The 11,622-nt window shown below is 33.7% G+C and overlaps 1 protein-coding gene across 5 annotated transcripts; it reads right to left on the bottom strand.

Annotated features, from left to right (window-relative positions):
- Positions 1-593: 593 nt before the first annotated feature.
- LOC110112109 (tRNA (guanine(9)-N1)-methyltransferase-like) lies at positions 594-11,216 on the bottom strand. Of its 5 annotated transcripts, none has more exons than XR_003700488.1 (5): positions 10,135-11,216; positions 9,740-9,929; positions 8,834-8,958; positions 2,435-2,536; positions 594-1,030 (listed from the first exon to the last, which is right to left on the bottom strand). XR_003700488.1 is itself a non-coding variant. In XM_020844206.2 (4 exons), exons 1-4 carry the CDS (start codon positions 10,331-10,333, stop codon positions 980-982), a joined length of 522 nt encoding a protein of 173 aa, XP_020699865.1. In that variant the 5' UTR covers positions 10,334-11,213; the 3' UTR covers positions 594-979. The 5 variants fall into 5 exon arrangements, 2 of the variants coding, with proteins under 2 accessions (XP_020699865.1, XP_020699866.1); XR_003700489.1 differs by having other exon boundaries at positions 8,834-8,935; positions 9,760-9,929; positions 10,135-11,214; XR_002304991.2 differs by having other exon boundaries at positions 9,760-9,929; positions 10,135-11,200.
- Between the last annotated feature and the right edge of the window lie 406 nt (positions 11,217-11,622).

Genomic DNA, 11,622 nt, shown 5'->3' with positions numbered 1-11,622 from the left:
CTCAACCTTTATTTAACATAGGCTAATTTAATACATCTACTCTATCATCAAAAGACCAATATTTTATGTGACCAAATCATCTAAGACAACTCTCCATAATCTTACAAGCCTTTTGAATTACACCAACCTTTTTCCGAACTATATTGTAGGATAAGGTTTCATTTAAGATGGTTTTCTTAAGCAATTTTCTATTACAAAAATTTTTATTTCAAAAGAAAATTACATTGAATAGCTGTTTTAGAAAGCGGTAAGAAAGCTATCCAAAACAAAAAAAATAAATCAGCCATCAAATAAACCAGTGATCTTAAATATGATCTAGAATAAGAAAATCAGACTTATGTTAAAGGAACTAACCAGATTTCTCTAAATAAGTTATTTCTTCATAATCCCAGAAATTATTCTGTACGGAGGCTGGTCGCAGAACGTCATCAGGAAACTAATTAGTTTATGCCACATCAGCAGTATCAAACCATGGTACCGAGCACATGAGTGACGTGGCACATTTTGGTTGGTCTTCGGACAGCGTTCAGCGCCCGCACAGAATAAGTAATAGTAAATATGTGTACTGAAGCAACACTATTGAACAAACCAAATTTTGAGAATAAAACTCTGCATTACCAATATACTATAAAAACAAAAACAAACTTGGAAGAGGTTTATCTAGCATTACATATTGCTACTAATATGCAAGGATTTCATTCGCTCACACTTGCAACTTTTACGGCGGCCACACAAATCATATACAAACACCCTTGAACAAAAGAAAACAGCTTCCTCGTCCAGAAAAGCCCATTGAACCATACAAATGAACAACAATGAATCAACAGCCTCATATAACGGTACAAACAAATAAGAGGAAGAAGAAGAAGATGATGAAAGAGTAGATACTTTCAGCCATGTTTAGCTTCACCTGTAGCAATGGACCTCGCTTGAGAAATACGGTTGGCATATATAGTAAATAAGCGGAGTTGTGTACTGCTTAGTCCCTCCAAGTATGGTAAGAATGATTTGCCAAGCAAGATGTAGATATCTACCAAGCAGAACACAACACCATGAAGAAAATCCAAACAAACAATCAAGAATGATTTCAATTTGAATGGCGGAGATAAGGATTCTTCAGAAAATCATTGTGGAATTAAATAATCAGCAAGAAAAAGGGAAAAAAAAAATGCGGTTCAGAATTTCTATGTCAAGGATTCACAAATTCACTACTCGGCTTGATCGACCACGAAAAATATTCCAACTATGGATCAATATTATATTGATGAGTTCGAGTTGAATCTGATTTAGGCTTTATTTGGGATAGTTTTCTTCTTGCTTTCTAAAACAGTTTTTAATACAAAAATTTCTTGAATTTGAAAATTTTGTACTAGAAAGCAATTTTGAAAAGCAGTACGAAAGCTGCCCCAAACGAAACCTTAGTTGTTTGAACTGCAAAATTTAGGTTAGTTTCTTGTTAAAATGAAGATGAAATTTGCCATTTTCCCTATCCTCTTGTCACACAAAGCACAAACACGGCATTAGAACTTAAGTATTACATCAAGAAAACAGTAACATATACCGTCCAAAAAGCATAAAACTAGCAGTCTGATTTCTTTTGAGGTGCAAAATATACATCAAATAGTGACCAATTCTCATGACCGGTTGGCATAAATTTATAATAACGGCAGTAGAAATAAACTTAGAAATCTGACTGCACTGGAGGGACAAAATACAAATTAAAAAATGTCTTCTAGGAAAATGGTAGGTGACTGGATATTCTAAAGGTACCAGAACAGCTAAATGCATAGGTCAGTAAAGATTAAAATTTAATAACCATATGGTAATCACAAAATAACTGTAGATGGAAAATTGTAAAAGATACCAGCAGTCCTAAGTATAGCTTCATTTGGGATAACTTTTTTATTGCTTTCTAAAATGGCTTCTTAGTAAAAAAAAAATTAAATTTGTACTAGAAATCCATTTTAGAAAGCAATAAGAAAGCTGTCCCAAACGAAGCCTATATTGACCACAAGGGAACAATTCACAAATAGTGGATCCCGAAGAACCAAATCCATAAATATTATTGTAAGAGGGCAACCACGATTTTCAAAATACTACTATAACATATCAATATTGCAATATTTTTTTATTTTTTTTAATATAACATATCAATATTGCAATATGAAATTAATGCCTTCTGCATTCATATCATGGCATAAAAATGCGACATCGGAAAATCTTCCCATCAATTTATAGTTGTGAAAAGTGGAACACTAACACTGCACATCAACCAGAAACTAGTTGTATAAACATATTAAAAACTGGATCCAGACCAGTAACATGGATGGTTATTTAAATCTTAAGTTCAGAATTGAAATGGGTCCTTAGCAAAATAAATGTATCCTACATCAATATATGTATGGTTATTTAAATAAAAGCAACAAGTTCAAACCTTTCTAACATCCATGCTTTGACTTCCAAATGCGTCAAAGATAGCAGGAAGAAATAAAGGCAATTGAGACAGCAGCTCCTCTTGCGAACGGCGGCTTACTAGCTGAATGGGAATGAATATAGAAAAGAAACATTAGTGCAGCCCAGTTAAGCAGACACATGAAAAGATCTGACAAATTGAAGAGACGGTAAAAATAGCGTATAATAACACAGGAGGAATAAGGATTCTGAAAAGCAAGCACACTAAAATAAAGCAAATAAACATGTGATGCAGGTCATTATGATTCTGGCAAATATTACATGCGGAGTCTGGACAGCGTCCAGAGACCAATAAAAATGTGCCACATCACCTCAAAAGTGTACCGCGCTTGATACCGAGCACGATACTGAGCAGTACCGAGCATCAGTACGCTCGGTACCAAGCGGTTCTCCCGTCCGGTGTCCGCACAGAATATTTTCTTCATGATTCTACCTATCATACTCGTCATTGTCATAGTCATGGCATTGAGCATAGATTGATCTAACTAGGATCCTCCATCAAGTATTTGGACGCAAATTTCATGTGAGATGAGGATTTATATATTTTTTTATTAATGTGTTATTGAGTCTGCACCAAGTAATTTGGGTCACGTGTTATTAGGTCTTAGCTGGTTTTATTAGTTCACCAGTTATTTGTCATCCATCCTACTAGCTTGGCAATCCCCAGCCCCCCCTCATGCCAAAAATGCTATTCATTTATGAAAAATAAATTTATATATGCTAAAATTCACCCTCCTTTATGTGGTCGGTAGTCCTTTCCTTTTCACTTTCTTGAATTTAGTTTGCCGCACTCGCAACTTTCCTAATGCTACTCATAATCTCGCCGCTACCTGCTTGCACCAGATATTCAATTGTTGCTCCACGGAACCTCCTTTCACTACAATTAGTATTATTTTTCATATCAATACTTAAATCAATTCTCCCTGAATTCTGTAATTTCCTCGAGCATCTTTAGCAAGGGCTTGTAACCACGTATCAATAACTCTCATCATCTTTTAAAGATAAACTAGCTCTCATATTATCCAAAGAGATCTCTGAATTCGCTTCTATTTTCCTCTCGGCCTTATTAGTAAGTTTTCCAAATACAGAGATGGTTTAGAGATTCATGTTCGATCCGCATTTGGTTTAGGATTATGTCATTCGACTTAAATGATTATTTGTCATGTTCTCATTAAGTTATCTAAATAATATAATTACTCAAAACTTTTCTATTGGATAACATACTATATGATTAGGTTCCTAATGCATACACTAAATAATTTGATCACTCTTTTTGATTGTTTTGCGGAGTGAATATACACTAAACAAAACAGTAACAGCTAATGCATAAATACTATATGGTTAGGTTCCTAATCTCCTTTTGTAATATCTAAAATGCAGGTAAACAAAAATTGAATTGTTTTTTGAGTGAATATATCTAATATTAACAGTTACTTTTTATGTAAAGATTTTGATGAAGTTAATAGAAGGATACTTGGATTTTGCCATTACCCTTAATAGATGTTGAAATCAGGAGTTTTAATATTAGAAGTAATATTACTTAACATAATATATATATATATATATATATATATATTACTTAACATAAAATTTACTTAACTGTATATAATCCGAATAGCTGCTTGCATTGAATGAGAATATTGGAATTCAGTTGTTGTATGTGGGCCCTTTTCGTTTATTCCGGTTTAATATCATGCAAGCAGGCAGAAAGGAAGGGGTCGGATGGGTGTGAAGGCTGTAGCTGTCTGAAGGAAGAAGTGAAAATCCTGAAAGAACGGTGCTGTGTGAGAGAATTGCTCTCCTTTATTCGGTTTGATTTCAGGCAAACAGGAGACGGAGGTATGGGGAAATTGCTGAAAATAAGTGGCTGTGCTGTGTAAGAAAATTGTTGGTGTGATTTGGCTTTAAAGTGACTTGTAAATGGCGGAATACAGAAGGCAGAGGGCTGTGAGAACCTGCGGCTATGAGAGAGTAGAGAAAGGAATTGGTTCTCTACAGAGTTGTCTTCGGCTGAGTGGAATCTAGATAAAAGCATGTGAGTGATGGAAGCAAGTACTGCTGTGAGAGAAGAGAGATCTTTTAGATTTCCTAAATTCAATAAAAGTTTCCAAAGAGAGTGAACCAAATGTATTGTAGGATCCTTTGCGTATATGCAGAGGGGAGCAAAGGGGAGGTTACAAGGTAAATTGTGATGTTAGTATAAATTGATTTTATACAATTTATTTAAATGATAATTGTAGAAACTATAGAGATTTAGAAATGATTTGTGTAGGTTACTTACAAAAGGAAAAGAGTGCAAGGTGGAGGCATTGAGGAGACAAATCTTCAAAGAAGTAATGCAAATTAAATTTTAAAAAGGCAAATGTTGTTAGTTCTAGGCATGTATACTTGTAATTTAATTTGAACTGTTATTTAATTTGCATAATTTTATGAGCCTCATAACTAATTAGTTATTGTTTACTGGTTGTTGTTACAGGAAACGGCAAAGAGAAAGTGGAGATCGATTAGGCAAGTGTGGGAAACTTTAGATTTTCTATTTAGAAGTGTATGTAATGTCTTCTTATAAGGCATGTAAGTTGTTTAAATGTGATGAAACATTATTTTTCTTAATGGCTCTGTATGTACTGTTGTGATGTAATTGAAATTAGCTGCTTCCGTTCATTCAGTAGATGTTATTGTTAGTTGATGTTTTATGCAACTATTCAAATGATATAAAAGTATCATATGTTGAGAATGAAAGTTATGTTTATTTTTGTGGCACTCTACTTTGCTGGTAAGGTGTATCTTGGGGTGTTACATCTTTCACTCCAATTTGTATTATTTTTTCATATCAATTTATTTTGCACTCTCAAAATCAATTTGGATTCATGTCGGGTAGGTCTACTATTAAAGCTATACATTTATTGAGAGATTTGATGGAGAAGTATAGACAGAAAAAACAGGATCTACATATGATATTTACTGATTTAGAGAAAGCATATGATAAAGTTCCCAGAGAAGTGCTATGAAGAGTTCTAGAAAAGAAAGGGTTAATAATGCTTATATTCAAGTCATTAGGATATGTATGCTGGAGTTGTTACTTGTCCAGACACAAGGCGGTTTGACCAAGTATTTTCCAATTTTAGTTGGATTACATCAAAGATCAGTCGTAAGCCCATATCTTTTTGCTTTAGACTTAGGATGTTCTCACTAGACATTTGTAAGTGGTTGTACCCTACTGTATGATTTTTGCTGATGATATTCTTCTTGTTGATAAGACTACAGCGGGAGTTGAAAGTAAATTTGAATTATGGAGGTTAGCCTTAGAGTCTAAAGGATTTTGTTTGATAGATCTAAAAATGAATATATGAAATGTAATTTTAGTAATAATAGTTCTAGTGGAGGGATTGTGACTTTAGGCGATCAAGTCATTAATAAGAGTACACGTTTTAGATATCTTGGATATATTGTTCAAAGTGATTGTGAATTGATGGAGATATTATCAGCAGAATTCAAGTTGGATTGTTGAAGTGGAGGAATGCATCGGGCTTGTTGTGTGATAGAAAAGTCCCTCTCAAACTTAAGGGAAAATTTTATAAGATTGTTGTTAGACTTGTATTGCTTTATGGTGCAGAATGTTGGCCATTAAAAGAGAGGCATAATATTAAGTTGTGTTAAGAGATGAGGATGCTCAGGTTGGTAGAGAGAATGAGTGGCTTTACTATCGAAGACAGGATACGAAATGAGCATATACGTGAAAAGGTTGGAGTATCTCCAATGGAAGATAAGATTTAAGAGAGTCGCCTTATATAGTTTGGTCACATAAAACAACAGTCTTCCGATGACCCGATTAGGAAAGTAGATGTATTAGATCAGACTTATGTTAAGAAATATAGAGGTAGATCTAAAAAGATTTGGTTAGAAAATATTAGAAATGACATATCTTTATTATATTTAAATGATAATTTAACTTTAGCAGGACACAATGGAGAAAAAGGATTCATGTAGCTGACCCCACATAGTTGGATAAAAGCTTGGTGTTAGTGTTGTTGTTGTTGTAATTTATTTTGCACTCTATTAATACAATCTTTGTAAATTGCTTCAGTTAGATGCTTCTACTGTTAGGTTATCAAGGCAATCAATGATTAAGATGCTAGTCGAGTCGAATTTTACTTCCCCTTAAGAAAAAGAAATTTGGATAAACACCAAATTTATTTGCTACTCACACAAGTTAGAGTATGATGACATTCCTCCTAAAAATTCTTCTTGCAAAATATTTAGTCAAAATAACTCAGAATGCTTCATGGATCACCCAAAGCTGCAGAATCCTATAAAGCACAATAGTGGAGATATTTTAGTTGATAAAAAACATTTCTTCCAATGCAATGATGGCAGCTCTAATTGCTTTTGATATGGTTTATTAAAAAAAAAAATTGAATCAACATTTTATCTTAGTTGAAAACTAGAATCAGTGATATCTTAGGCTAACTAGGTGATATCTTAGGTTGTTAGCCCAACGATTATGATTGACACTACATCTACTCACATAATCTAAATCCACCAAGTATTTTCGCTCCTAATGGCATTCATGTAGCTGGGGTCCTGGGGATAAGGATTATCCATACTCTTTATATTGAATCTAATGTTAGCCTTTGCAGGACTAAAAAGCTTATAAAGATTGTAGATTAAAAGTTCCAAATAATATATACCAAGAGAGAAAAAAGAAAGAATGTATACTATCACTTTGCAAATTACACCCAGCTTCAAGATGGATATTTTTAATGTGGTCCATTTGGGCCCTTCTCTTATGGCAGTTAGTTCATCTGCCACAAATCAGCTTTGTTGGTGTATTTTGTTTTAATTCTTTTCCTCTTGTAGCAAAGTTTAGTAATTATTTGGTGTTGTAGTCTCCTAATTGATAAAGAATAATATTTATTTTGTCATGGTTATAACCTCCTCCTAACATTACCGTTGCCAGGTCCCAAGTCCTGGAGGGTTGCATTAGGTAGTCGAAAGCCAGCATAAAACTTGTCGAATAATAATGACATGAATCTTTTTTAAAAATTTATGTTAATGCTAGGGCGTCCCCTGGAAGCAACGCGCTGTATGGCTTGAATACAATGTCAAGGGCCGCTGCATCGGTGCTCGGGTGCAATGTTAAATAGGTAAGGGTTCCCACATCAAAGGCGGATGTGGGCAAAGAAGCTAGTCCATGAAACTAAAATTAGGATAGTAACTCAGAATATAGGCTCCCTTATAGGAAAATTAATGGAATTAATAGATATTATGATTCATAGGATGATAAATATTATGTGCATTCTTAGAAAACTAAATGGGTTAGAGAGAAAGCTAAGGAGATTAAGGCTTTATTTGGGACGGCTGCAGCTGTCGGTAAAGCAGGTTGTTAAGTTGATGTACAAAAAGTCGAGTTGTGAAGTTGCTATATAAAAAGTAGTATATTTTGTTTGTAAAGTATAACTGTCGAGCTGCTGTGCTGCAACTGTATGGGAACAAATTACGTTTATAATCTTACATATATTGTGATGAAAATAAATTGCTAAAATATCAAATATTTTTTAAAATTTATATGATAACAAACTAGCAATTCTACATTAAAATTGTATCCATTTTATGACTTTTAAATATCAAAGTACTATAATTTTTTTTTACAATGTAATATCATACTTTAAAATACACTAAAAATTAATAATAACTTTTTATTATTTCATAATAAATACAATTTTCTAATAATGAAAATAGAACTCCAACAAATTTTTAAAATTTAATGTGTAATTAAATATGCAATTATATATCATGAAATAAATTATTTATATTTATCTAAATTACAATTTTAATATGAAAAAATGTATAGATACATTGTGTTCAATTAATCTCATGAAGTCCTAATATTTATTTTATGTCTATATAATTAAAACTAATATATCTATTTTTAAATGTATGTTATTTCGTTATTTTGAGATTTTGAATAATTCCTTCATGTGTTTTAAAAGTTTATATTGATGTATCTTTATTGTCGTAATCAATTTATGATGTGAGCCATCATAGACGAGGCATGTATTAGCGCCTTCAATTTGAGGATACTAAAAATAAATAACATAGTATTGAAGATAATGATAACTATATGAACTTAAAAGTCCTCGTATCATGTAAGAGATAAAGAGATAATAAAGAATGGCATCTAATATGTCAACTGCAAAATCCTTCTACCACAAATACTATCACAATACAATTACAAATACATAAAATAGTAATGACAATCACAAAGAATTCATAGGGGAATCTCAACTTGCATGCTTCTAACCATTGTTTAAGAATGTAATGAAAAAAAAAAAAACAGCTGGATAGGTGGGTGCACTATTACCCCTCTTGTAGTAAACTGTGTGTGCTGTTTCAGTCAACTCCCTTGGCAAGTTCTTCAAGAACCATAGATTGGATAATAGCATTGGAAGAGCTTCTCTTCATTCTGAAGTTTAAAGTGGTTCAACTCTAGTAGGTCACATGGCACAATAGTTGGTGAGCAGAAAACATGTGATTTGAATACATTTCCATACATGATCAAGAGTGAAAAATCAAACACATTCATTTGAATTAATCATTCAAAAGAAAGATTGCAACAAGGAGAAATCTTTGTGTGTACTTTTCATTTGTTTGTACTTGTGCTTTTAAGATTGTCAGAAAGCCACTAAAAAAGCGTAGAATATTACTAAAATAAAAATTACCTTATTCAAGAAATAAAAAAAAATGAGGTAATGACTTCGAAATATGATCTTCAAAGAAGTCACCAAGAGATCTTGAAGCATGTGTGAAGAGAAATCTCAAGGTCTCACCAACCAAAGGACAACCAAAACTCCCTCTTGGAAGAACGCCAAGATTCAATAACAAAGGAAGAAAATGATTTACGAACAAACAAGGGCGAGGACTGTTAATCCCACGCAGAGAAAAAAAATAATTTCTCTAAACATCATTATGGATGTTCCTTGTTGTAGAGAAAATAAATATATTTAATGTGGACTTTGACTCAATCAAACTTGTCCACAGATTCTTGATTTGTGCAAACTTAATTCTATTCTAAACGTTTATATGCTGAATTAAATTACATTGCTAAACTATCTAATATACTTCTTACTCAAAAATTTTGTAGACAAAGAAGAAGCAAATAAAAATTTGAATTGTATCAGTCATTGCATGTAGTTAGCAAAGGTAGAAGGTGGCTTATTTTCATCTATAATAAAAGGATGAGAACTTTGAAAGGCGAATAAAGATTTACTTCAGTTGATGAAAAAAGACCTGCGAGCTTGCTAACTTGATATAGTTTCCAATTGGCAGCTTTGCTGATTGGATCCCTTGTTCATTTCCTTTCTTCATCGTAATGCCTTTCCATCTGTTCCGATCAACAAGCTCACCCATGATATAAATTCTGTTTGTATCAAGCTCCTCAAGGGTGGTCTCTGCATCAGCTGTTAAATAAATAAGCTTTTCTTTATGATCTTGTAGAAAACAGTAAAGAACGAAGCCTTAATTAGCATAATACAGTATTTGTTTGGAGATTTAAAGGTTTTGATTCTTGAAGGTGTCCACTGCTAACGCTTTGAAACGAGTAATGATTTGTAAAATAAATGAGAAAAAAATTTAAGCTACCAGTTTGCTTTAATAAGATAAAACCTGATAGCAATTTTTTTAGGATCACGAATAAGCATCTAAGTTCTCGAGTCATGTAATAATCACAAAGAATGTCTATGTTGATTGCGAAGAAGAGATCCACGATGGTATCAGCAATGCAAAGACCACCTTTTGCAACTGCTTTCATAAAGGCAACCTCAAAGGGGTAAACCCATGAAGAGTAAGCCACCGATATCACCATAAATGTCTCCCAACACCTGCAAGTATTGAGTTACAGATCAATTCTCTTCTAGCTTAGCTCAAAAGCTAAATAATTGCATCTTGTTTTCACTGTTCTAATATTTGCTCTAGTTTGCATATGCTTCATGTCAAAAAATATTCATTACATTTTGCACTCAAATGGTCTACATGAGTTTTAATATTTATTATAAAAACTATAGGAAACATGCTGAAATACTACTCGAGCAGAGCATGCTTCTTTTTACCTATAAGCAACAGCGATATTTCACCCCAATCGCCTCATCCTCCATTTTGCTCTTCAAAGCTCGAACCTTTTCCCTTCCTGTTCCTCTCCTCCCACAAAAAGGCTTGTTCCAAAAACCATTTTCGTGCTCCTATCAATTTCACTCACTTTAAACGGCACAAAGCTTTGCCACCAGCCGGACATCTCCATCTCCGGGCGATATCTTCTGCGTTGTTGTCATCGGCGGTGGCGGCGGCGAATTAATATGGGCAAACCCTAGGTTAATGGATGGAGGAGTTAGAGTCATCGAAGGAGGAAGAGGGGGTGTGGGACTCGTCAAAAGAGATTAAGCTTTCAAGGGAGAAAGTTGCCGAAGGAGGTGGTGGAGAGCAGGAGAAGAGACTACTTGTGCGAAAGGCATCGACGGATGGGACGAAGGTGGCGAATATTTTCAAGTGGGGATTTACGTCATTTTTGCCCATCGAAACTGCGGAACGCAGTCGACTGCAGGAGATAGTGAAAGGTCGCAGGAAGCAGATATGAGCCGCAAATTTTTTCTAGCCAAGTTCTGCCGCAATGCCCCAAACAATTATCCAATAACTTTTTATAAAGTAAAGCAGCAGTGACATCGTCCCAAACAAACCCTAATGGTTTAGGATATAAACTATGATATTCGGGTAGGAGTCGTACTAGAAATGGTGTAGATGTGATTATAGATAAAAGTTTGAAGGATAATGTTATAAAAATTAACAGAATTTGAGAAAGAATTATAGCTTTAAAGATTGTTCTTGATGCTAAGATTGTTTTTATTGGAAGAGATTTAAATGGACATGTTGGTAGAGAGAGAGATGATTTTAAAAGCATACATAGTGGCCATGGGTTTGGAACGACAAATAAAGGTGGTAAAACTATATTAGATTTTTCTTTAGCTTATGATTTATTAATAGCTAATACCATATTTAAGAAAAGAGATGAACATCTTATCACTTATAAAAATGGATATAGTAAAACTATGGGAGCAAGTTATGGAGCGTAGGTTGTGGCGTGATACTAATGTTTCTCAAAAT

The sequence above is a fragment of the Dendrobium catenatum genome, unplaced genomic scaffold (genome assembly GCF_001605985.2).
Source record: "Dendrobium catenatum unplaced genomic scaffold, ASM160598v2 fragScaff_scaffold_414, whole genome shotgun sequence".
NCBI lineage: Eukaryota > Viridiplantae > Streptophyta > Magnoliopsida > Asparagales > Orchidaceae > Dendrobium > Dendrobium catenatum.
This window is presented reverse-complemented; position numbering and strand designations above follow the sequence as displayed.